Source organism: Nilaparvata lugens, chromosome 6 (genome assembly GCF_014356525.2).
Source record: "Nilaparvata lugens isolate BPH chromosome 6, ASM1435652v1, whole genome shotgun sequence".
NCBI classification, from domain to species: Eukaryota; Metazoa; Arthropoda; class Insecta; order Hemiptera; family Delphacidae; genus Nilaparvata; species Nilaparvata lugens.
In genome coordinates this window covers 63,146,456-63,174,361 of record NC_052509.1, presented here as the reverse complement: position 1 = coordinate 63,174,361, position 27,906 = coordinate 63,146,456, and the positions used below count along the sequence as shown (strand labels likewise).

At 33.8% G+C, this 27,906-nt stretch overlaps 2 protein-coding genes across 4 annotated transcripts in view; one reads left to right on the top strand and one right to left on the bottom strand.

Annotated features, from left to right (window-relative positions):
• LOC111057314 (potassium channel subfamily T member 2-like) overlaps positions 1-27,906 on the bottom strand; it is a 699,972-nt gene that overhangs the window by 534,965 nt on the left and 137,101 nt on the right. The window lies entirely within an intron of this gene.
• On the top strand, positions 1,295-26,475 carry LOC111059173 (UDP-glucosyltransferase 2). Of its 3 annotated transcripts, XM_039431639.1 has the most exons (9): positions 1,295-1,482; positions 3,478-3,586; positions 5,995-6,073; positions 9,195-9,380; positions 11,356-11,552; positions 16,848-17,304; positions 19,833-20,061; positions 21,224-21,443; positions 26,170-26,475. In XM_039431639.1, the coding sequence occupies exons 3-9, from the start codon at positions 6,071-6,073 to the stop codon at positions 26,453-26,455; spliced, it is 1,578 nt and encodes a 525-aa protein (XP_039287573.1). In that variant the 5' UTR covers positions 1,295-1,482; positions 3,478-3,586; positions 5,995-6,070; the 3' UTR covers positions 26,456-26,475. The 3 variants fall into 3 exon arrangements, with proteins under 3 accessions (XP_039287573.1, XP_039287572.1, XP_039287574.1); XM_039431638.1 differs by lacking the exon at positions 1,295-1,482 and having other exon boundaries at positions 3,161-3,586; XM_039431640.1 differs by lacking the exon at positions 1,295-1,482 and having other exon boundaries at positions 3,425-3,586; positions 5,977-6,073; positions 26,170-26,464.

The window sequence follows — 27,906 nt, the reverse complement described above, 5'->3', positions numbered from 1 at the left end:
TTAATTTTTTTTGGAAAGCAATACTCTCCTCACCTATGGTAGTAGGGCAAGGAAAGTAAAAACAGCACTATAGCAGTACAATAGTACTAAGCTTCTAAATTGACTGCTATGATGTCAGAAGACAGGACTAATACATATAATAATAGTACTTGTATAATAGTGGAATTATATATAGTCATACATAATATGTAGGCGACCTACAATATCACAAATAATTTCATCAAGTTTCGAGATTGACTTCTATCCAGTGGCGCCATTTCACCAAAATGCTTAAGGGCTGGGGGGGAGAAAAACCAAGAGGTATGAGGGGTGGGGAGGAGAGAATACCCCAAAAGGATAAGGGGTCCTGGGTTTTTCCCCATAAATGTAACATTCGTAGATGTTATTATATTCTTAATTTTTTCCAGTTTCATACAAATGTGGTTGAAGTATCATACAAACATATACATTATTAGTAATTAAATCATGGAATATTCATTAGAAATATAGGCCTACAGAGAAATATAGCTTTAAAGTAGGAATACACTAGAACAGATTTCTTAAAAATCATGGAAACAGATGAATTTTCCTTTTACTATGACAATTTCATCTATTTCATTGGATAACATATTCTAATTGGAAAATAACTTTCAGTGAGAAAGCTAAAGAAACATTAAGCTGCTCCCATAATTCTCACCAACTCTGTACATACATTTTTGATTTTCTGATTGTGCCCTTTCTTTTGCTGTCACTGTGACATCTTGCAACTTATTGTTAATTCTCACGTTGAAATTTATGCAATAACTCTCTTATTGTACCCTGATCAATAATTTGTACCATCCTATATTTAAGCTTCAACTATACCACAGAGAAGAATAATATATTCTTTATTACTCCATACTCGTAGCCATACTTCAAGGCAATTTTGCTACATTGCTGATACTGTAGAAGGAATTATACTACTGATGTTTGAACAAAGTATTAAATCAGTTTGAGATTCTGAGGATTCGTGTAGATAGACCCGAGTTTTCATTATTTATCTGATCTTTGGAGGGGGGCCTAGGCCCCCCCTTGTCACCCCTAAATGGCGCCCCTGCTTCTATCTATGTGAACTAAAATATACAAATTGAATTTATTTTAATAAATCAATCAATTCATGTCCTTTTTTAACTTTCAACTTGATTCGAGTTGAAGATTTTTCCTAATTGACTTCATTTTTATACTAAATAATGTTTGTAGTGTTATCACCAAAAGATATCTTCGTAAGGCTGATATGACGGCTGATATGAAGCTAAGCACAATATCAACATTCTTTATCGCTGAGGCCTCTCCGTTCCTTCTCAACTCATTGAAATACCTGTTAGGTTAGTGATGAAGTTTCTAGAAAAGAAGGAGCATTGCAATAGGGTACACATGAAAGGTATAATTTTGTTTTATGTATTAGTTTAATAATGGAGTATCGAGGACATCTGCAATGATCTTGGGAATGGATCTCCAATTACAGTGAGTTTATTATGAAGATTATTGAGATTATTATAACAATTAATAATTATCAGGTTGAGAATGACAGATTGATTGATTGAGTACTTTATTTATGTAGATTACAATATATACTGTCTTATACACTTATATACAATAGCTTACAATACAGCAAAATTATAGATGAATTTACATGATATAGACTAAGAAAATAATTATTGAACTGTATATGATATGAAAAAGCAATTTGTAATATAATAACTATAGATAATAATTATATTGTTATGCATCTACATAAATTGGCGGAGCTTTGGACATATCAATGTCCATTCTTCGGAAAGAATATTAAAAATACCCCCCCCCCACTAACTCTCTACCAAAAGATAGAGAAAGATAGAGAACAGATAGAGAAAGATTGAATGAATGATAGAGAAAATGTGACATTGGATATACGTTTTAAATAGATATTGATACAATGTTGTTCATAGACGTCATACTATTATTGTATTGTGTCTTATTATTATTATTATTTCTTCATGAATGTTACTAAGGTATATCGGATCACTTCGATATCTTGGTGTAATGAATACATCGATATCAGATGAACTCAGATAATTCAAACTTACATCATATTTTATAATATTTCAATCCGCCAAACACTAAAATGTGATAACAATATTTCACGGTGTCTATAATTATATTTGAATGTGGCATGCCCATATTACAGTTCCCCTCATCACTGATGTATCGAAAAAATGTCACTCAACATCTAAATAATCATAAATTCCTTGCGAAATACAAGACAATGGACACAGATAAAAAATCCAACTCGATATCAAAATGACACTCAACAATCTAATATCTCGCATAATTATAGATCATTCTGTCACAGAGATTACTTAATAGCAATTAGTATAAATACAACTTTTGATAGTAGTTTTCAATCAATGTAACAAAATGAGAAGAATTTTCGGAAGTCAAAAGTCACGCCCTTTCCTCACGCACTATTAACTATGAGGTCACGTGATTAATTAAAATTCAATGGTAACACCCCTCTCATGTTAATAGAGTGCTGACACCACAGTTACAACAGACAATCAGTTTCTAGTGTGTATATATGCGAAGATTCTATTTGGTCCATCAAATAGCAAGGTCGCCGATAGTGTGAGTCACTTAATACTGTCAGAATTGGTTGAGTGTGAGCCATTGATCTTATTTATGAGGAATGCTGACCGTGAATCGACTAGGCTAGTTGATGACTTGAGGAACGATAGCCTCACTCAATCTACTTTTCACTCTCACTCACTCTATCTTTCACTCTATTTCTTCTTGATGTTCTCTCTCACTTTTCCACTTTCCACTCACTGTCACATTCTCTCATTCTAGAAAAATCTCACACTCTCTCTCTTTCAAACGTGAAAACTATACTCCTCTCATTTAATTCTCTCTCTCTTTCTACAGTGACTGCTTTTGTCTTCTTATTCACTCTCTTCTCATCATACTCTCATCCTCGCACTGTCAACTATCCCTCACACTCTCTCTTTCAAACGTAAAAACTAGATTTCTCCTCTCACAAACTCTTTCTCTCTCTCTCTACCATTTAGTGACTTTTTCTCCTCCTTATTCACGCTCTTTTCCACATCTCACTCACTGTCTCTCTTTCTCTCAATCTCAAATTATCTCTCACACTCTCTCTCTCAAGCATAGTAACATGAATGCTTCTCTCACCAATTTCTCTCTCTTCCTACAATTTAGTGACTTCTTCCTCCTCACAGTAACTCTTTCTCACATCTCACTCATTGCCTCTCTCTCACTCTCACACTCTCTTTTAAACGTGAAAACTAGACTGCTTCTCTCACTATTTCTCTCTCTTTTTAACACTTACCAACTACTTTTCTCTCTCACTATTCCCTCTCACTCTCTTCCTCAAACCTCACACTCTCTTCTCTCTCACACAACATGTTCGCTTCTCTTTCAACCGTAAAAACTTTAAATTGTTGCTGTTAAAACTTGTTTCAGCTGATAGTCTGACAGTTTGATTTGGCAGAAGCACCGGTTCGGAACCGAATCGCTGTTTTAGCTTTTGCTAAATTCTGCGTTTTCGAGAAATATTTTCATCAATTTTGAGGTGAGTAGAAATGATCCAAATTCATTGATCATTAGCCTTCAACTCATTGCCTAAACTTATTGTATTGTATCAGTATTGAGAATATATTGTCAAAGCGTTTGGAAGCATGATAGACCTACATTTCGAAATAACAGAGTTTGATGGTTAATAATGGAAATAACCAACCAATTTTTTTTGGTTGCATTATTCAAACAAAATAATTTTCAAGTGGAACTGGAATGTTCGGATTGAGACCATCTGAAGTTTTAGATAATCATTTTTACCATTAGGTTACAAGAACGTTCATATAATGAGGTTCACGTTATAATGGCAGTGATTCATTAGCAATTGTATTGCTATCCTTGTCTATCATTCAACAAAGCGAATAGCGCTATCTCTCTCTTGCTTTGCTCTGTTGCCAGATCGGTTTTTAACAATGTAGAAAGAATTATTAACAAAATATTTCGTCTTAATCATGAAAATTCATTATAAAATATTTGAAAAATATAATTCCCTGCTTAATGAAATATAATGGATTACTTTAAACGAGAATGAACAATAATTTATATTACTTAAATAAACCTGTATCCACAACTACACAAAACGTAAACCTGTATCAGCTACCGTCTAGAAGGCATTGACAAGACAGTGAGGATCGGCAGCGTTGTTCTCCTATCTTTCTCCATTGCCATTATAACGTGGACCTCACCATAGTTCAGAGAGCATTTGAGATGTTCAAGAAATTAAAAACTCATAGATGATTTCAACAATCTATTCAATTGACTGTACTATTAAAAATTTCTCACGATTGACTAGGGTGAGGATCACGTTGTAAAGTCAGTGGGAATGATAGGAAGAAATTGTTGTCACATTCCCTTCTAAATCGTTTTCCATAGTAGATTGTTGTGATTCGAGTATCTCCGGTAAATCTAAATAATATCAATCGTTGATACTTGTTATTAATGATCAATTATTTTTCAAATACTTTATAATTAATGAAATAAAATAACTCCACTTGTATGGGCTACTCTATTAAAATTAATAAAAACAATATAATATTATGAAGTAGCCTTCCTATTTAAAAACTTTGTTGAAATGTTTTAGCGTTTAAAAATATTTAAAATGAAAATCTGGTGTGGCACACTTACACAACTTTCCTTGCCGTTATGAAATTTGATCAGCTAACGCTAGTGTTCACGCGCATCTCAAGTCTACTATTCGAAGATCAAAGCCAGCTGGCGACAGGACAATAACGCTGGAGACACAAGAAGTTTGCTATGTCTTCATAGTGATTAGTGAATGATTCAATAGAATCAACAGTTTGCAATTAAATAATTTTATTTTCTCAAAATTTCGAGCTTATTTTCAATTTTAGGATGTGACTTGACATTAACTGTAGAGATTTACATGCTAAATCTTTTCCACTTGAAATGTTTGTTTAAATTGTATCTGAAGCCTGATAATTGGGAATCTAAAATCAAACTTTGCATAGATGGGGTGGAACTCCTGAAATTACAGATATAGGACTTGTGGCAGTTGATAGAACTTATTAATGACTTTTTTAGGTATAAATTTGATCAAAATCATTGCAGCCGTTTTCGAGAAAATCGTGGAAAACCCTGTTTTTGACAACATTTTATCCGCCATCTTGAATTGCATTTGATCGAAATTGTTCGTGTCGGATACTTATAGTGTAAGGACCTTAAGTTCCAAATTTCAAGTTATTCCGTTAATAATTGGGAGATGATATATCGTGTACACAGACGCACATACACACACATACAGACCAATACCCAAAAACGACTTTTTTGGACTCAGGGGTCCTTGAAACGTATAGAAATTTGGAAATTGGGGTACCTTATTTTTTCGGAAAGCAATACTTTCCTTACCTCTGGTAATTGGGCAACGAAAGTAAGACGGGTTCTTTATGTTCCATTTTTATTAATCCGTGTTATCGGATGGGCACGTTAAACTGTCGGTCCCGGCTGAAGTATGACAGTCGTAAGGCCCATTGACGGCTTAAATTATATATTCAGGCGGTGGAACATTCCCGCAAGGAACTCCCCACCAACAAAAGCCATACGAATTTATTTTATTTTTTTTTATTAATTATGAATGGAATATAATTATCTTTCCATGATCTAATAATATTTTTTCGAAATTGAGATTGGATAGAAGATTTAATCGGTTGGTATTCTGGTAATTCATTATATTTTTCTACATAGCATTTGGACATTCATGGCAATTTGCGAAGCTGTTGAGAAATATTAGAGCTTTGTCTATGCTTTGTTCAACTACTGACAAATATAGCAAATCAATGTTAATTGGATGCCAACTCCAGAACTTAAATCTCACTATGGTGACAATAGTTTCAGTACACAGACTCAGTTCATTCAGCAATAATTGTTCAGAATTCTTCATTTTTTCAGATTATGAGGTTGGTGAACTGACTGGACAAAAGATTCTTGATTGGCTCACTGTCCTGATCAAAATTGATATCGTGGAATGGTAAGTGAGGTCTATAATAATGATAATTTTTAACTGTATTATAAGAAATGAATATTAAGAAGACTAAGAAATTGTGAACTGTATTATAAGAGTATGGAATAGTTGAAGCCTGATAAATATAATGCGTTGAGAGATTTGAAAAGTAAGATTCTCAAAATGTCTAATAATCATTTATGTCTAATTAGACATAATTAATCAAAATGTCTAATAATTCTCGATTCATCGAAACAGTTCTCACATTCTAATAGAAACGAATATTCGGAGAAAGTTTCTTTAGTGAGGTCCACGTTATAATGGCAGTGTTTGATTAGCAATGGTATTGCTATCCTTGTCTATTAATCAACAAAGCGGATAGCGCTATCTCTCTCTCGCTTTGATCTTTTGCCAGATTGTCTTTTAACAAAGTAATTGATCATTAATGAACAGAATGTTTCATTTTATTCAAGAGAATTCATTATGAAATTATTAAAAATATAATTCCTTGCTTAATAGAATATAATTGATCATTTTAAACGAGAATGAACAGCTAATATTTCATCAATGAACCTCTCTATCTGCTACCATCCATAGAAGGCATTGACAAAACAGAGTTTTGACAACGTTTTTCTCCCATATTTCTCCACTGCCATTAAAACGTGGACCTGACTATAGAAACGAATATTTGGAAAAAGTTTCTAGAACAGTGATCAATAGTATACTATACTCTTTACAAATTAACCTCTGACTTGGATGGGACATGCGCAGCAGAGAAGGCATACAGCGGTAGGGATACAACGGCTACGAAGTCGCCGTTCTCACCGGCCTGCATTCCTCTCAATTTCCGTGAGTATCCAAGCGCTGATGTTAAACTTACGGAGTTTCCTGTCTGGAATCCTTCAGTCGACTGACTCTGATCGACAAATTGGCAACTGCGCTTCTACCTATCACTCTATTCATCACTGTAATTGGCTGATCTCCCTCCATTTTTCTGCGCCGCATATTCCTCCAAGTCTGATGTTAATTTGTACAGAATATGATTTCTTCCCAGGTTTTCATCCCAGCTCGAACTAATGGTGTAAAATTTCGGATTTCAAAATCAGTACAAAAGTTCATGAGCGAGTTCTCCAGCTCAGGGGGCTCAATAGTTTAACCACGGTTCAAATAAGGTAGGCCCATTCCACATGGAATCAGGAGTTCAACTGAGAAATATTTTGACGTGTACAGGTGAAACCCAGTAGCTGTCGCCACCTACTTGCAGAATTGAGAACTACTCCAGTAGGCGTTCCAATCCACCAATCAGAAGAGAGTAAGGGGAGCTGGGAGGTGTGGCTTGCTGACATTGGTCCGTTATTCTCACGTCATGACGTTGGCATTTTCTATCATTCCTTTTCTCTTCTACACACTAACAAACACTTCCCCTCTTTCTCGCCCGCTCATTGTTTTCTTTAACTTTGATTTAAATATGGTTTCATTATGTTTGTTCTAGTTGTAATTTTGTAATGGATTGTAACTTTGTAACCTTATAATTGTATGGAGGATTAAGTGTAAGAGAGGGCTGGCTGCGCCCCAACTTCGCCCTCCTAGGTTTCAAATGAAGGCAACAATTCAATTAAATTTTCTTCAAGTGGAGTCTTAATAGGGAAGATACTATTGGCTATAATTTCCCAAGAATTGGCCAATTACCCATACAGAGTAACCTATCAAGTTCTATTAATAAATTAACAAAATATAACAAGTTGTGGATTTGAAAATCAGTACAATAGGCATGAGTGAGTTGTAAAGACCGGGCGACACACTAGTAAGTTTAATGATTGATACTTCAAGTTCTAAGCCAAGTTTCATTAGATTATAATTTAGAAATCAAAGGGGGCTCTAATAAGTTGGAAACAAAGTTCAAACTCAATCTGTTCATTTGTCTTATAACTCAATCACATAGTTCTGTACCAGAGTTCCCATTTTTCCAAATTTTCATTCACAACCTCCACTTGCAAGGATGTATGCTGATATTGGAAAAAATATTTTTTTATCTCTATAGAGCTGCGTTTACAACAAAGTTATCAACAAAATGTTTATTTTTCCCTCCTTATAGATTCTATTAGATTGAACAAGGTTAGACTACCTTTTTTCTCTCTCCCTATCATTTCTATGATGCACTTATTGTATGAATCGATAAATAAATAAAAATAAACAGAGCTTGACAAACACATATGCACATTATGTGTATAAGATATGTTCAGTCTATAAGGACGGAAAAATGAACATTTTTTCAATAACTTTGGTGTAAACGCAGCTTTATAGGTTTAAAGGAATATAGGAATGAATTCAATTTTTTTCCAATAAATTGAAATTGAGCTCATTTATTGAATATCAAGAGATGAATATGAATATTCAGTGAAATTATATATTGAACTAGCCGTCAGGCTCGCTTCGCTCGCCATATCCGTCTAGCCAGGAGGCTCCGCCCTCTGGACCCCCGACTGGATCGTCCAAGAATGAGATCAGCAGGCTCGATTCGCTCGCCTGCATTTTTTATTTAAGCATTTTTATCATATGTTAGGACGATCCAGTCGGGTTTCCAGACTAAACGGATATGGCGAGCGAAGCGAGCCTGACGGCTAGTAATATAATATTCCTAGGAATAGCTCTGATTGGAGTAGCAGTGCCCAATCAATTTTTCCGCGATAAATGCATTTCAATCTTTAACTTGGTGCCAACCTATCAACTCAACTTAATGCCAACCTGACAAAATTATTAATTTAGTTACCAGTTCACAACTGTTTCGAAGAGGTACTCTCTCTAGATTATTGTTCTATATTAACATATGGTATGGAAATTTTTCAATTATAATTAAGAGATTGGAATAAGAAGAATATACATGCTAAAAGACGAACTTTAAACCCTTAAAAACCACCCTTAGAGTTAAAATATTGCCAAAAGATTTCTTAGTGCGCCTCTAAAGGGCCAACTGAACATACCTACCAAATTTGAACGTTTTTGGTCCGGTAGATTTTTAGTTCTGCGAGTGAGTGAGTGAGTCAGTCAGTGAATGAGTGTCATTTCGCTTATATATATATATATATAAATATATATATATATATTGAATTTCAAACAAAATTGATATCTCATTCCTCTGATTTTTCAGGATCTGTCACACTTTCTAGCAGTAACAGCTGTGCTGTTGGCGTGTTGTCAGTCAGGATACAGCGCAAACATTTTCGCAATCTTCCCGACTCCATCAGTGAGCCACCAATACTCATGCCTTGGTTTTCTGGAGGGATTAGTAGCCAAAGGACATAATGTTACAGTTATCACAACTAACCCAAAATTGGTAAGTGGTATACAATGAAACCCCGTTATAGTACGTTTTTCCCACAATCCCTTAATAAGTCCATATAGCCTATTATGTGTATATAGTACACAATATACTAGTAGTTCTGTGAACAGTAGACCTCGCGCACTTATAACGAAGTCCCAAACCATAAGCACATCCACACTGATACACTATTTATTTGATCAGATCAGGCTTACACAAGATTTAATTATCATATAATAACGCTTTCCGGAATTTAGCGCAAGAAAACCAGAAGACATCTAGGCGCCCAGACGAGCTGTTATAAGTTCTTTGCATCCTATTCAATATTGCAGAGAAATTGCATCCAATGAGGCATGCAATGAGACATGCAATTTATAGTCTACACAGCTGCTAATTTTTTACCGAGTTACATTGAGATATTGAATTGCATGCGTCATGGCATGCAATTTACAGTCAACTCGACAGCTGATTTATGATGAATAATTCTATAGTCTGATTTTCACTCTAACATTGATGTATGAAGGAGGCTCCTCTTTCCTTTTATATTATCCTTGAAATTCAAAATTTCCAAAAACCTTGTATATACGTCGACGCGCAATTTAAAAAGGAACATACCTGTCAAATTTCATGAAAATCTATTTCCGCGTTTCGTCGTAAATGCGCAACATATAAACATATAAACATTTAAACATTAAGAAAAATGCCAAACCGTCGACTTGAATCTTAGACCTCACTTCGCTCGGTCAAATATTTATAGAATATATGGAATATTTATTTCGCAAAAATACAAGATACATAAGATAAATGTAAATTATAATAAATCTTTGGCACAGCCAGAAAAGGCAGACTTGTGCGCTAGCTGTGAGTTCGTAAAGGATACTTTAGAAGTACTATAGTCACTGAATGTGGAAAATAGTTTATTATTTTTATAAATAAATTTCCATTGTCTCATTAAAGTCTCTAATCGAAGATTTATGATAGATTGAAGGTTTCATTGATTGACTCCAGAACAATAATTTGAGTGACATTATCCATATCCAGCACAGCAAAATGATATGACAGGTAGAAGCTAGGATTGATAAAGTGACTTGATAACATTAAAATTATACGTACACACATCTTACTCTTGCAATTAATTACTTGCTGGAAGAGGGTGACACTTTACAATCACTTTTAATTGAGAAATATCTTCATTAACTGATATTCTTGAGAAATCAGTAATAATCTCTTCAGAATCGTATATTTCGCACCTACAGCAGAAAATGAGATTCTTCCGGCTCGAAATCAGTTTTCAAGTCCGAGGCCATAGGCCAAGGACTAGAAAAGATTGAGAGCCGGAAAAACATTTTTGCCTGTGGTGTGAACGATATTTTTCGCCACACTACAGGTATTGCTGACAAAATAAATAAAGAATACAAAATAAAGAATACTTGTTATCATACCTATCTCTTTATTTTAGTGGTAGAAGATTTGCAGTCAGGATTTCAGATTCTTTTAAAATTTCACTTGGAATATCACGGGCGTCATCATCTTCAAGCATTTTTGAAAATTTGGAATGCGCTAATCAACAATAAATAGTTGAATAAAACTGGTTGCAGAGCGAATGCTGAATTAGTTTGATTCGAGACTCGAACTGAAATCATGACGACTTTGTTGAAGAAAGTGGACACTCGCCCCATCTAGCGGATGACTTATCAACTACGGACTTCCATGTTAGCGGCTAGAAAGAGTACGTTTTCCGGTCTAGGCCAGAAAGAAACCCTTTTCTGATGTCAGACGAGTGTCGTCTGCAAACAAGGTCTTTTAGATCTACGTAGGGACTGGAAAACACCTGCTTTTTGTGCAGTGTGGCGAAAAAAATGTTTTAAAATAATTCATATAAATTGATATCCCCTACATTCTCATCAATTTCTCTGGTTGGAAGTATTCTCCCTGTGTTGGACAAATAATAATATAAATAGAATGTGAAGTTAACAAATATTAATTTCAGATTGATAAAAAACCACCGAACTATCACGTGATAGATGGCAGCATCAACTACCAAGTTTGGGAAAATTACATGAGAGATTACCAAATCGACATCCAGAAGGAACGCAGCCCTTTCGAGATAATGGCTCACTTTGAGTATGTCTTTGCTGAGTTCATTGACACGTTCTTCTCGTTGGATGAGGTGCAGAAGATAATCAAGTGAGTAGAGAGACAGATTATGATAATTTACTCATTGGGATACTTTTAAGGAGTTTAATTATTATGTAGGGCTGTTGAGTACTTTTTTTTGCTTGATAGAGTGATAATGAAATGGTGTTATTTGAGCCGTCCAGCAATATGTCTTGGAGAGTTTTTTGTGAGACATTTTCGTGAAAGAGGAGCCTGATAGACTTACTCCAATATGGAAATGGTATTTGTATTCAATTAATTTTTTTATTCTTGAATGGGAACTACATGATATCATCAAATCACCAATTTATAACTACAATTTTGGATAAGACATTTCAGATGAAAAAAATTGACAATTATTTTAGTATGAGTGTTGTTACATCATTATTAATCTCCAGTGAACTAAAAGCTTCGAAATTGAGCAGCAGAATATAGTGAGGGAGAAGCCCTACGATCGGTCATTAGTTATGGAGCAATGAAGGCTGAGCTCATTGATACGGTCAATGATAAGAAGAGATCGACCTTCATTGGTCAACAGCTAATGGCCAATCAGATAACAGCTATAGTGAGGTCCACGTTATAGTGGCAGTGTTTGATTGGCAATGGTATTGCTATACTTGTATTTCATTCAACAAAGCGGTTAGCGCTATCTCTTTCTCGGATTGCCCTGTTGCCAGATCATCTTTTAACAATATAGAATGAATAATTAATTGACAAAATATTCCATCTTAATTATTAAATTATTGAAAAATATAATTTATTGCTTAATAAAATGTAATTGATTATCTTAAACAAGAATGAACAGTTAGTATTACATTAACTAGCTGGCCCGGCGAACTTCGTACCGTCAAATAGTCAATGCATCTCATGACAAACTTCATCAATGTAGAATTGATAAATAATTATTAACAAAATATCACATCCCAATTATGTAAATTCATTATGAATTTATTGAAAAATGTAATTTATTGCTTAATTAAATGTAATTAATTATTTTAAACGAGAAAGAACAGTTAATATTGCATCAATAAACCTATATCAGCTACCGTCTTTAGAGGGAATTGACAAGACAGAGGTTCGGCAATCTTTCTCCACTGCCATTATAACGTGGACCTCACTGTAGTGGGTTTTTCATCACTATATAATTATATTCAAATTATATGTCTGATCGGTCTCATAGTTTTTAAACTCTTTAGAGTAACAGAAATATCCGTTCATTTCCATTCAAATGATAAAAAAATAAAGAAGTTTCTGAACTACTGGGCTGATTAACTTGAAATTTTGCCCATAGATTCTTCATCAACTAAGGATGGTTATAGGCCTATTTTCAATTATTCAAGATTCTATTAGGCTACGTCAAGTTTTCAGTTTGTCAAGTTTAAAAATGGACCCTTGCAGAGCACCATAGAATAGTACATTGATACCTCAACAACATTTAAAATTCAAATTTATTGGATAGAAAACACACTTCATAATATCAAACAGAATAATAATATTATGATATAATTTCATATCAAACACATGATATTGTAGAAATATGAAATTATCATATGGCTGACAACCGTGTTCCGTGTGAAGCTCACCTTGAAGGAGATCGAATTGAGAAAGCATGAAAAATGTGATTCTCTGGATAGAGTTGACAAAATGATGCAAGGTGGAGGAAGATCATTCATGTCATGGATATGAATGAATGTCTCGCTCCCATGTGATATCTCATCTTTTGCCCTGGATGCTGGATATTCAATGCCATATTTCAAACCTGAATATGGGATCATGCCATTTCATATTGGTTTTGTTGTGTTGAAAAGGTATAAATTTTCATCCTCGAAAATGTTTGATATGCTTTAATTATTTTGCAGATTGTATATGATGTAATTACAATGAACTACTAGTACACTTCTCCGATTGTATTTGAAATGTTATTCTACAATGTATCTTTAAATAGTCTACCTATCAGAGAAGCCCGTTTCAAAAAAAAATAAACAATAATGAATGAAAATAACAAAAATAAACAACAGTCATTTTAAATATTGTTGAATCGCCGCATACTTTTTTTCAATTTTCCAATTTCAATTTATTAAAAACACACAAAACAAGACAAAACAAAATTACAGAGAGTTACGAAACAAATAAAACACAATAAAGTGTTACAAATATAAAAAAACCATGGGCTTTGTGGTTGGGTGTGTTGGAGAAGAGAAAAAAGAGAGGAAGATACCTAGCCAACTATAGTTTCCCATGTAATAGGCAGGCAGAGAAGAGAAGAGAAGTAATGAAGAAAAAAAGGGTAGGGAGAAATGGGGGAAGGAAGAAAATAGAGGAATAGGTACCCAAAATAAAGGTAAGCGAGTCCACTGAAAAATGAAAAAACTAAAGAAAAAACAATGCTGGAGCAGAAATCTCGAGTCATATATCTAAATGGAAGAAGAAATTACTGTATGTCCAGTTTAATTTTTCCGCTGATCTTATTGTCCATGAGAAAGTGATTTGGAATGAGGTTTATTATTTTAGTACCTATGCAAATTAAATGCCTCCTTATACATTCAATATTAGTGTTGTAGGTTACATATTTGTTAGCAGTGGCCCTTAGATTATAATAATTAAGTGTAGAGTTTATTGTGGGAGGAAAATCGGATCTATATTTTATTAAGTACTTAATTACGGTTTTTATGTATAATTGACGTATAGTCATGACCTCAAAATCACTAAAAACCATATCCGTTGGATAGAGCCTGGGTTTGCTTAATATAGTTTTAATTATAAGTTTTTGTGCTACAAATAATTCAGCAATATGACAGTTGAAACAACTTACATTTCAACTTCTTTCCAGATCCTAGCCTTATCAAAACCCGACTCAAAAATATAATAAAGTTGAAGCAATATCACACAATATATTTTACATAGAACACAACACATCATTTTGTGCAGTACAAGAATGAAACAAAAAATCAACTTTGAACTTTTTACTCAGATGTCAACTTAGTATAGTTCTTCTCAATGAGCTTATGTAATGTATTGCAATGTACCATACATTACTCTTCTTTAATGCATTTTCAATGAAGCCTACACAATGTACCTCTCATCAAATAATATTATTACTTGCAGCATAAATTAATCTTCAAATTATGTTCCAAATCTGCTCAAACGGAATTCGACTCAATAATAATGATAAATTACAAACATAGAGAGAATATAGCTAAAAAGATAACCCATGGTAGGCATTTTGTTTCAAATGTCATTGTTAATTTAAGCCGATACTCCTTCTAGTTAATTTTCGTGAAGCTATGTGACGCTGGTAGATCGAGGTAAATATCCAAGTACGTTCATAGAGGGAATATTGATTGAGAAGATACACTAATCTTTAAATTTCGTTCGAAATCTCCTCAAACAAAATTCGACTCAATAATAATGGTAAATTATAATCATAGAGAGAATATAGCTGAGAAGATATCCCATGGTAGAAGGCGTGTATGTTACAAATTTCACCGTTAATTATACCGATACTACTAGTAGTTATTTTTCGTGAAGCTTTGTGACGATGGTAGTCTCTCATTCTGTAACGTTATACTCTCACCACATTACGATAAATTAATAGTAAACTTCTTTGATTGTATTTGGAATGTTATTCTTCAATTCTAGAGTGGCTGTCAACAAAGTTATAATTGCCAACATTCAGTAACTGATAGGCACCAGAAGAAGAAGGAGATTCTTCAATTGATCTTCCAAGTATCAGAGTAGCCTATTTCAAAAAAATGAATAATAATGAATGAAATATTATACATTTCAAATATTGATAAACCGCTGCATATTTTCATTTCAACTTCGTTCCAGATCCTCATCTTATCAACACCCGACTCAAAAATTCAATAAAGAAGAAGCAATATCACACAATATATTTCACATACAACACAACGAAAATTTTTTGCACCACAAAAATGGAACAAAAATATCAACTTTGAATTTTGTACTGAGATGTGAACTTAGTATGGTTCTTCTCAATGAACTTATGTAACATAAATATAAAGAAAATAAGAATCTCAGTACCCTTTTTTTAAAATATTTTATCACAACATGTTTCGGTCATTTATGCCATTTTCAAGTGATATGAATTAAATAAATAAATACTACTGGAAGATTCTTATTTTGATCATATGTTAGTGTATTCATATGTTTTTATGAACTAGGACTGTAAATTTTGGGTTTAAACTCGCATGATTCTATCAAAAATGGGGTTATTGGTGTCACCAATTTCACCACAAACATATGATCAAAATAAGAATCTTCCAGTAGTATTTATTTATTTAATTCATATCACTTGAAAATGGCATTAATGACCGAAACATGTTGTGATAAAATATTTAAAAAAAAGGGTACTGAGATTTTTATTTTCTTTATATTTATATTACAAGTAGCCCTATACAGGGAAGAGATAAACTTATGTAATGTATTGTGTAAGCAGGGAAAAGAACTATGATAACAAAATGAGAACAGAATAACTAGAACATTAATTAGTTGGTATCTTTCGGTCTTACATGGTTGAAAATGATAAATAATTATTTTTTCTCTATTCCAAAAAGTAAGATATAAATATATATATATATATATACAAACACAATATTAAAATGGAATCAGTGGGGAAAACACTCGCTGCTGCTAAATATCATTCAATATCTTCATCTTTGTGGTCTTGAAAATTAAGAACAATGATCTTATCCAGTAATCACCTACCTTTTGAAGATGGCTTTCCCCTTTGGCATCCACTGGTTCAATCGCTACTTTACACTTAGTATTAGAAAATAACAAAAATTAACTGAACCAATGAATAGGCTCAGAACCCGTCTCTCTTAACAGCAAAAACATTAATAATAGACAGTTGTCGATAGTAATTTACTTGAGTTAACATTGAATCGACTTCACTATTGGAACATAAACAACCATGGGATATTTTCTTAATATGGTACTTTCCTCAATGGTGTAATGCATAACTTTCCATCGAATTTACAATGAACAACAATGTACTTTTAATCGAACATCTTTATTTGCAGCTTTAATAATTAGAATAATAAGAAAACAAAGATATTGTCAAATTTCACTAAAAATTTATTAAAAACTTTAAAACAGAACCATGGTTTCACGTAGTTAACCAACGCATCATCAGCGTTGGTAAACTACGTGAAACCATGGTTCTGTTTTAAAGTCTTTAATAAATTTTTAGTGAAATTTGACAATATCTTTGTTTTCTTATTATGGAGAGATTTTACAACATCACCATCAATTCTACTAGCTTTAATAATTCTTTCAAATTTTCAAATATTTTTATTTCAGATCTCCCGACACGAAATTCGACCTAATAATCTACGAAGCGTTCTACCCCGCGGCAGCCAGCGCTTCAAAGCACTTCGGCAATATCCCCACAGTAGTGATGTCGACTATCCCCAACTACCTCCAAGTCGAGAGCACCATGGGCAACCCCATCCTCCTCTCCTACATGCCCTCCTTCATAGTCAACGCCAGTGATCACATGACCTTGACCGAACGAATCACAAACATCGCCTACTACTACTTCACTGTTTACATCCAGCACGTCTACAATTACCCGCTACAAGACGCTGTGGCGAGGAAGTATTTCGGTGATGATTTGAAGTATGTCTCTGAGTATGAGAGGAATAATAGTTTGTACCTGTTGAGTGGGGATTTGTCTCAGAGTTATCCGGTGCCCAGACATCCCAATACGATTGAAGTTGGGGTTTGCCATATCAAGCCGAGAAAACCTCTACCAGAAGTGAGTACTCATAGATATTCTTTTTCTCTCTAGCGTTCAAGGTTAAATGAGCGGATGAACTTTAGTTTTTCTCAAGGTTCAAGGTTTATGTTTCTCGTTTTCTCAAGGTTCAATAAGCTTCAGGCTCGTGTGTGTACAATGAGACGGTTGTAGCAGAGTAGATAGGAAAAGAAATATAAATTTCATTTTAAAAAACACACTTATGGAGTGAAAATGCAATTACATTGGTAGTGACGATCGTTTCGACCTGGTGTGGGTCATCATCAGACTGTGGGAATTTACTCAGATGACAAGGTTATGTGTGGTCATGAGAAATATGTTTAGAGTGAAATAAAAAGAAGTTGTCAATTACAAAAAGTTTTTATTTGAGTCCAAACTAGTTTCGATTCACTTGGCATCATCATCAGTGGTAGACCATCAGTCTACCAAGTGCATCGAAACTAGTTTGGACTCAAATAAAAACTTTTTGTAATTGACAAAATCTTTTTATTCCACCTTAATATGCAGAAATTCCACAACATCTCTGTGCAAAGTGTTAATTTTATAGAAATATGTTTATTCTCTAAAGGTTATGAGATGGTTGAAGCCAAGATAATGTGAATATAGATGAAGTATTTCAATAGAGTCACTTGAATTGTTGATCAATAGAGAGATAATTACATAGTACCCTTCTCTTGAAACTTTGTTATTGAGTGTTAATATAAAAAAATTTCGAAAAAAGGTACTATGTTTGCAATTATTTCTATATTGATCAAGAATATCGGTATCTAAATTTTTTTTGATAAAGACAGATGAGTGGATTTGAGTGGTAAAATGGTTACTAGTCCAGGCGCTGGCTTACATTGAGCATACATGAGAGAGGCAGAGAATTTGACTTCGGATTATTGTTAGGGGGTCTTTAGTGTATATGAAACTCGATGTCGTCACGTTCATGTTCACGTTCTATACTGAACATTATAATGAAGTTCTTCAACTTCATTATTACTGTGATAATAATGAAGTTTATTTTGATTCAACTAACAAAACTGTACTCTATAATTCCAAATTATTTCAGAATACCCCACTGTACTGCACTAGACTTTGAGTTTAAGAAAATTCAGAATACTCGAAACTAAAATGAAAACACTTTTGTGTTTTGACTCATGACCAAGTCAAAACACTTACTGCCAAAATGTTATTCCACTTCAAATGTCTTTTGAATTCAAAGCTCAAATCAATAGCGGGAAAGAACGGATTTACAACACGGGAATATTCAAAACTATAGTTTTATTGTCATCATTTACTCATTCATGAATAATAAGTACAGTCAAGGTAAAATCAACAGTCAAAACAACATTCGCCCAAAAACGCTTAAGCATCCACTTAGAATTCCACTCACGTTCATTCCACTATTAGGTATAATATCTATTGTGTGATGGTCATCGTTATTTGTTTCCTATAATCCCATACTCCAATGAAACTCATCTTTAATTGAATGACTTTGGCTCGTTCCACAATATAGTCTCATATCAATGCAAATTGCTTTTTTCCTATCATATTTATACAGTAGTTCAATAGTTATTTTCTCAGTCTATATTATGTAGATTCATCTATAATTTTGCTGTATTGTGAGCTATTGTATATAAGTGTATAAGCCAGTATATATTGTAATCTACATAAATAAAGTACTCAATCAATTAATCAAAATTGCAAGTGTAGAGCTTGTGGAAGTCACTATAAAGTATTGGAATGTATATGTTTCAGGCCTACTTCCTTATGAATCAAGAAGATTAATAACAGATTCAGGAAATATTCATCAAAAAGCAATTAATTCCAAATACAATACAAGACAATACAGTTGCAATACATACTGAGTGGAACTTTCTGTAGGTATTGAACATTATTCGATGATTAGGCCACTTCAATTTGAGTTGATTATGTTATTCTTGATATGGATACCCTAAATTATTCATAGAACTCAAAATATGTAGTGAGTTAATAAGTACTACAAGATTATACCGAAAACTTGTGAAATCCTATTATATTAAGCGATCAATTTCTGTATTTATATATCTGGTTATCTTTATATTTGGTTATTTTTATATCTGGTTATTTATGTTCAACGGATCTCGAAAACGGCTCTAATGATTTTCATGAAATTTGGAACATAGTAGGTTTATGATATAAATATTCGATTGCACTAGGTCTCATCCTTGGGAAAACTTGCTGAACGAAATAAAAGGATAATTCATCCTTGGCTGAAACAGCTGTGGATAGTAAAAAAGTGAGTGAGCGAGTGAGTATGTGAAAAATCAAAATATCGCATTCATAAGATGACATATAGCCAGCTGTGAAATATAAACACTATCATTTTAGAGAATAATTGCGTTCTGTTCATCAATAAATAAAAATAACGAGCGAAGCTCGGTGCCCTGATATTTACTCTCAATAGGAGCAATAATCCGATTGCTATTTTTCAGGAGCGATGGATATTTATTACTGTAGTGATTTACAGTTTATATTTAACTAATTCCCTTCACATCTTCCAGGATCTCAAACAGTGGATGGACGGTGCTAAAGACGGAGTGATATACTTTAGTTTAGGGAGCAACATGAAGGGTACATCTCTCAGAGAAGATTTGAGGGAAATTTTCATCGAAGTTTTCGCAAAATTTCCCAATTATCGAATTATCTGGAAATGGGAAGACGACACACCCTTTCCTCGGAAACCGAAAAACGTTCTACTCAGGAAATGGAATCCTCAACAGGATATTCTAGGTAAGTTCATCTGAACAGAGGTCTTTTTGATGATGTTGAGAGTGACTATGTAAAATTCACATTCAAAAATGATTAATTTAATGCTTTATTGGATTCTGGAACAGTTTTTTAATTCAGATGTTCATATTATTATAAAATTCATATTTGAAAATTCATCCACTGAAATCTAATACAGTGTTTATATAGGTTGACATACACATTCGAAATAGTTATTTGTGCAACTAGTGCGTAAAGTGACAGTTTGCTGCACCGAAAGAAACGTTTACGCACGAGCCGCAGGCGAGGGCGGAATGGCTTCTTGAGTGCAGAAGAGGAACTTTGCTAACGTATTTCACATTAAATTTTCCTTATAGTTACCATTGAATATGAGAAGTGGTTGATTATGGGTGAAATGATGGCTGGAATTCATCAAATGTTTGTCTGTATAATTTTGTTATTAATAACAACTTTAATTAATCGATAATTTATTCGAATTAAAAATTAAATCAATCCAATTAATTTAGAAATTTGAATAATTTTGAGTATATTTCAATTTCTAAATAATTTTTCAACCAATCAATTTAAGAATAAACAAAAATTATTTGGAATAATGAATAATTAATAATATTAAATATTTATAATTTAATGAGTCTCATTTTTATTTATTCGAAAATCAGAAAAAATAGATAGAACAAATTCGCATTCAAAATACATGCCAACAATGTCAACAGCTGATTGGGTTGGCTTTAAGATAATATCATAGAGAAACAATAGCGTAAGTTCCACTTATGCTACCGTTTCTCTTTGATAATACGCAAAGTATTAAGAGTGCGCTCTTCCCAGTGAAGAGTGTGATTCACAAGTAGCGACTTTCATTCACTTCCTTGACGTGCCCCTCATCCTTGTGATGTAGGTGGTGAAATGAAAATGAAATGCGCAAAAGTAATACTTTGCGCACTAGAGCGCAAAAGTGATTCTTTGCGGCCTGCAATCAGTGCAGAAATGGTCACTTTCCAAGGTACCTGTGGTAAAAGTAATTTATTGCTGTATTCAATTCTGATACAGTGTTTGCTGATTTTTGGTAATATTTATTCAAAATAAAAATATATTGGAAACTACTATTGCCCTTGCCTTCAACACCCTTTTCCAGAATGAGGAATTATTTTCTAAATTTTTCTTCCAGCACATCCAAAAACAAAACTGTTCATCAGTCAGACAGGACATCAGAGCAGACAGGAAGCGACCTTCTATGGAGTTCCCATGCTGTGCATTCCGCTATTCTGGGACCAAGACTACAACGCAAAGAAGTTGGTGATTGAGGGAGCAGGACTATCAATACCTATCAAAGAGCTCAAACCGGACATTTTATTCGAAAAGTTGCAGAGGATGCTCACCGATAACAGGTAGTTTTCATTCTCCAATAATTAAATCTTGAATAATTAAATAATTAATTTCCAAACAATCAATAATTTTGTGTCTAGTTATAACGACTGAGACTTTAAAGCGATTGTACATATTATCCTCATGTTTCTAATCTTCATTTTAACTTCATGATTCACAGCTCATTCACTTGAAGAAATCATGATAAGTTCCACAAAGTCAGTATTTTAATTCAAGTACTCAAGTTTATACTTTGTGAGTAGTAGTAAGAAATATATTGAGATACTCACCTGTACTGAATAGAAAAACTATTTTTTTGTGTAGTGGAGAAGTTGATATTGTGGTAATTATTCATATTGAATGAAAAAGACTAAGAAATTGTCAAAAACCCACAGATTAATTGATACTTAGAAAGACCGGTTTCGGTTATTACACCTGAAACAAACTGTTTATCAGAGATTGACAATGGTGTAATAACTGTAACCGGTCTTTCTAAGTATCAATAAATCTGTGTTTTTTTGACAATTCCTTAGTCTTTTTCATTCAAACTAGATATTGTTTAACCACAGATATAAATTATTGAAAATTGAGATACCGGTTTTGTTTATCAGAATCTATCTCTGTTAAACTAAAAGTGAAGTATAGAGCAGTAGTATATTTATATTCAACGGCCAAGAACTGTTGTAGCCGTGACCTTTCAAGGTGAACGTCTGCCATTGGCCTAGACTAGCCCCTCCCAATTAGCGGTTCATGCAAACGTTACAAAATGACGATTCCAACAGCCAACACAGCAATGAAAGAATTAATGGATAAATGAATGGACGAGTGAATGAATCAATAAATGAATGAATAATTGACCGAGCGAAGTGAGGTCTAAGATTCAAGTCGACGGTTTGGCATTTCTCTTAATGTTTATATGTTGCGCATTTACTGCGAAACGCGGTAATAGATTTTCATAAAAATTGACAGGTATGTTTTTTTTTTAATTTCGCGTCGATGTTTATACAAGGTTCTTGGAAAATTCTGCATTCCAAGCATAATATAAAAGGAAAAAAGGAGCCTCCTTCAAACGCCAATATAAAGCTGGCCACTGACGAGCGTTCCAAACGGCGTGGCGCGGCGCGATGTCACTCCAGCTGGAACGATCCAAATCCGTAAATATTTTGTGGGTCAATTCACGAGCACTCCATTCCATCACTCCAGTAGTTGATGGTTTGTGATCAAGTATGGACGAGGAACTTCTCCTGATTTCAACAGCTGTGTGTTTGTACGTAAAAAGAAAAAAACCCAAACGGAAATAGGTGAAACGTTTATTTTCGAATAGGCGGAATCACACGCATCTGAATTTATTTCAAGATGTTAGTGTCGAACCTTCGGACTGGAAGAATTATTTGCGTATGGATGAAGATACCTACAACCATTTACTTCGTTTGGTAACACCGATGATTACAAAGAAAGATACAGTCATGAGACAGTGCATTACTCCCCATGAGAGGTCGGCTGCAACTCTACGTTTCTTGGCCACCGGGATGAACTATGAAGAGCTGAAGTTCATCACAGCGATATCACCGCAGAGATTGGGAGTAATTATTCCTGAAACCTGATAATAACAACTAACCTTATTCATTTCCTTCCGAAATGAGCCTCTCATCGAGTTGAGCTTCTTAGTAACTACATCTTTTGTAGCTGTGGGATCAACAGCTTTAAAAAATTGAAGGATCATCTCCAGAGCAGCGTTCCTTTTTACCTTGTCATGGTAACCAGGGTCTGTTATTTTCCACAAACAGGTATGATCCCTGTACATCTCGATCACAGAGATTACAAAATCCCGGTTCGAACTCATGACAACACAACAACACAAGAACAAAACAACAATCAAAACAAGAGCAAAACATCAATCTATCCTTCCAAGTCAACGGTCTGACACGCACTGAGACAGGACAACCCACAGGTTTCCACATTCACGGTCGTTCCGTCGTTCCAGCATGCCATCGAGATTCCCCATTCACGAGGAGTTGGAGTGACGTAGGTTTGGCGTGGCGCGATGGATTTTCAACCGGTTGGAATTCCATCGAGCCTCGTCGCTCCACCAAAATACGAGCGTGATTCACCATTCACGTCGTTCCAATGGCACGCTACCGTTCCATTTGGCTTGTTGGAACGCTCGTCAGTGGCCAGCTTAAAGCTGGCGTGAGGTCTACTGTTCACAGAACTACTAGTATAAATAAATAAAGGAATGGATGAATAGATAAATGAATGAATGAATGGATGCATGAATGAATGAATAGATGGGATGAACGAGTGAGTGAATGAATGAATGAATAGATGGGATGAACGAGTGAGTGAATGAATGAATGAATGAACTTATGAATGTTTGGATGAATGAATGACACCTTTTTATATAGTAGACTACTCAAGTTGTTCATGTACTATGCTCAACCTGACTTCTCTGTTTAGTCAATGATTTATTGTCAAATGCCTAGATAACAAGTGGTCTAGGCTTGTATGTCACCAGCTCTCAAATTATAACCAGTCTGAAACTGATAAGTTCATTTCAGCTTGTCTTGTCATTCAAAATCTTAATTTTTTCGGTAAATTTTGACAAGCAGTCTTTAAAAATTAAGTATTGATTCATTGACGTTTGTGACAATGTTCGTTCTCAATTCTCTTCCTACAAATGTTCATCACCTGATTATCCTGAAAACCTAATGATAGTCTGCGAAAAGACAGTCATGGAAAATTGAACAATCATCTTCATTAAAAGACATGTATAACGATCATCAACTATAATCACCCTAATCATTAGCAGTAGGACTGAATGTGGAATTTTCAAAGCAACCTATTTTTGATGAGAATAGTCGAATTACAAAGCATCATTACATTCTTGATGAAGATACATGAATATATTCTCATAGGTCTATCAACAGTGATCCAAATATTCAAGGCCAACTACATAATAAACTACATGGATATAATGAATATTCATTAAAAATTGAATTCGATTTTGGAGTAAAATTATCATGTATTTGATAAAGTCTAGGCTTAATTCAATGATTTACAGCATTCGGTGATTTGGGCTACAGCATTTAATTGGGATTCTCGTTTAATAATAATTATTCATTAATTAGCATTTGAACAAATGCAATTTCCAATTTATTCTCATCTGTTAATTCAATAAATCCAAGTACAGCATCCATAATAAATTCAATAAATTATTTGTGGACCTATTCAATGATTCCAATAATTTATTAACACTGTATATAATCTGCGAATAGCAGTTTAAGAGCCTACGTTATTTTGAATAGGTTCATAGGCCTAATGAACGGTAATATTTTGTTTATAGATTAATAGGCCTATAGTCACGTTATTCCCAAATCTTAATTGATGGAGTAGAGGCCGCAATTATTAAAGTCTACTTCTTATATAATTTATATACTTTTATACAATAATTATAATTATATATATTCTGGCATCTGACCCCTCAAAAGCTGGAAGTGAGCTGGTAGATTTGAAAACTATTTTCACTGTCATATAAGTTACTATTCATTTTCTCTCTGGATACCTACTGTCCAAAATCAACATAAAATGGGAAAGAAAGATCTGTCTTGGGGTGAGAAGTAGACTGACGAGCTCCTAACTACCACCTCAAAAATTTCTGTAACAGTCACATCTAGAGGAAGGACAGAGAGCAGAACTATTCTCTCAGACTCCCTCATTGAATTAAATATCAATTTTCAGTTATATTAATGTGAAATATTTACTCTTTGTTTAGTTTTGAAGCATCTACATTTGAAAATCTACTTTGTGAAAATACTTGAGGACTGGAAATTTTGTGAATTGAAGAACTATTTATTTATTTTATTTATTTACAATGCAAATGACACTAATGTAATAACATTAAAAGATAAAATAATAAGGTAGTCCTTGTGCTATTTTTCTTCCAAATTTGTGGGTGACAAAGTCCAAGATAAAGTTAGAATTTCACGTGTACAATTTTTATGAAATTTTGGTTCAAAATAAACACTAAAACTATAAATTTTGAATTAACTACGAGACTCAACCTATTTCAGACTATGTGTTATCACGTGTACAATTTTTATGAAATTTTTGTTCAAAATAAACACTAAAACTATAAATTTTGAATTAACTACGAGACTCAACCTATTTCAGACTATGTGTTATCACGTGTACAATTTTTATGAAATTTTGGTTCAAAATAAACACTAAAACTATAAATTTTGAATTAACTACGAGACTTAACCTATTTCAGACTATGTGTTATCTAAATTTGGGAGAGAAATAGCTCAAGCTCACCTTATTTTTCCTCTCCCTATCATTTTGATGATGTATAAATGAATAAAGAATGGATTAATATTAGACTATGTCCAAAAAAATATTCAATAAAGGAACCAATCAACTGAACGTACAAAGCTCGAATGTATTATTGATATAATTATTATTAAACGAAATTCCCAATCAAATTCTGTGAATCACGACGAAGACTTCTGCTACTGCAATTAGGAGTATTCACAGCATTCAATTGGGATTTTCGTTGAAAAATAACTATTCTATTAAATAGCATTTGAACGAATTCAACTTCCAATCTATTCCCATCTATTATTGATCTCACTAAATGTACAAATTGTATCACTATTCTCGTGGCTTCCTCCATTAGATTTCCAATGAGGAACCCATCAACTGAACTAAAGTTACAGAATATATTATCAATCTCACTTTTTCTAATTCCAGTTTCAAGAAGAACATGCTGAGGCTATCATCTCTCACAAAGGACCACGTGATGAATTGTCCTGATAAGGTGGCCTGGTGGATTGAGTACGTTCTAAGGCACAACGGAGCTAGACATCTCAGGCCAGCCTCTCTCGATCTCACTTGGTATCAGCTCTACAACCTGGATATCGCAGCTATCACCTTCTCTGTCTTAACAATCATTCTATTCATATTTTACAGCATCCTAAAATGCCTCGGAAGACTCTGCTGTTCAAGTAGGAAGGATAAGAAAATAAAAAAGAGATGAAGAAACTAATTCCAACAAAATCGTGTTAAATTATTTATTTATCCATCCACAAGGAATCAGGACACTACCTCCGTAAACTACCTCTGTTTACGGAGGTAGTGATCAGGCGCTTTGTTTATTCATCAATTACTCTTCAATGTTTATTTTCATTAAGAACCAGTCCAATACAATTTCCAAGGTAGGGTTATGTTCATATCACAAGAAGTGAGTTGTTTGTATTGTTTATGGTTTGAACATGATTTATCTCCATGAAGATCTCACACAATGGAAGTAATTTATAGAACTGTCTAATATTGAACAATATCACTATACTCTTAGAGATATCTCTCAAAATATTCCCATATTAGGCAATATTATTCTATAAGAATCAGTTTAGGGATGATAAATCCCCGATAAATGTTTCATAGATTCTTTGATAAATTCTTGAATGAATCATATGAAACTTCATGATACTCATCCATGTTTGTTTATTTTCGACAAAACTACAAATTAATTCTTGTTGGAATCTCTCCATGACTATTCAATCCATTGGGATCAAAGACCATAAAGAGATAGATATAGACCCACAATGCCTATGCCTTCCCAATGATAGCTCTTACTTGGAATTGAAGGCCGCCATTGGGGTATTTTAGCACGAGATATTATATAACTAGCCGTCAGGCTCGCTTCGCTCGCCATATCCGTCTGGACCCCTGACTGGATCGTTCAAGAATGAGATCAGCAGGCTCGCTTCGCTCGCCTGCATTTTTATCATATGTTAGGAAGATCCAGTCGGGGGTCCAGACTAAACGTCTGCTAAACGGATATGGCGAGCGAAGCGAGCCTGACGGCTAGTAATATAATATCTCGTGCTAAAATACCCCAATGGCGGCCTTCAATTCCAAGTAAGAGCTATCATTGGGAAGGCATAGGCATTGTGGGTCTATATCTATCTCTTTATGGTCTTTGATCCCAATGGATTGAATAATAATGGAGAGATTCCAACAAGAATTAATTTATAGTTTTGTCGAAAATAAACAAACATGAATGAGTATTATGAAGTTTCATATGATTCATTCAAGAATTTATCAAAGAATCTAGGAAACATTTATCAGAGATTTATCATCCCTAAACTGATACTTATAGAATAATATTGCCTAATATGGGAATATTTTGAGAGATATCTCTAAGAGTATAGTGATATTGTTATGCATCTACATAAATTGGCGGAGCTTTGGACATATCAATGTCCATTCTTTGGGAAGAATATTAAAATATCCTCCCCACTAACTCTCTACCAAAACGTTAATTTCGTTATTTAAACTAAGGATTTATTTATTAATGGAAATATTGTAAAAGTTTTAATCAATATGAATATTGAAGAGAAAAAAAACAGAAAATTGATAAAGTAAAATAATTATATAGGTAGATAAGATCAAATAATTGATTAATAAAATGAAGTAGGCTGAAAG

Coding starts and splice junctions, on each gene's coding strand:
- LOC111059173 (XM_039431639.1), top strand. Junction 9,381..11,355: donor TCACAACTAACCCAAAATTG/GTAAGTGGTATA, acceptor TATTAATTTCAG/ATTGATAAAAAACCACCGAA. Junction 17,305..19,832: donor CGAGAAAACCTCTACCAGAA/GTGAGTACTCAT, acceptor CACATCTTCCAG/GATCTCAAACAGTGGATGGA.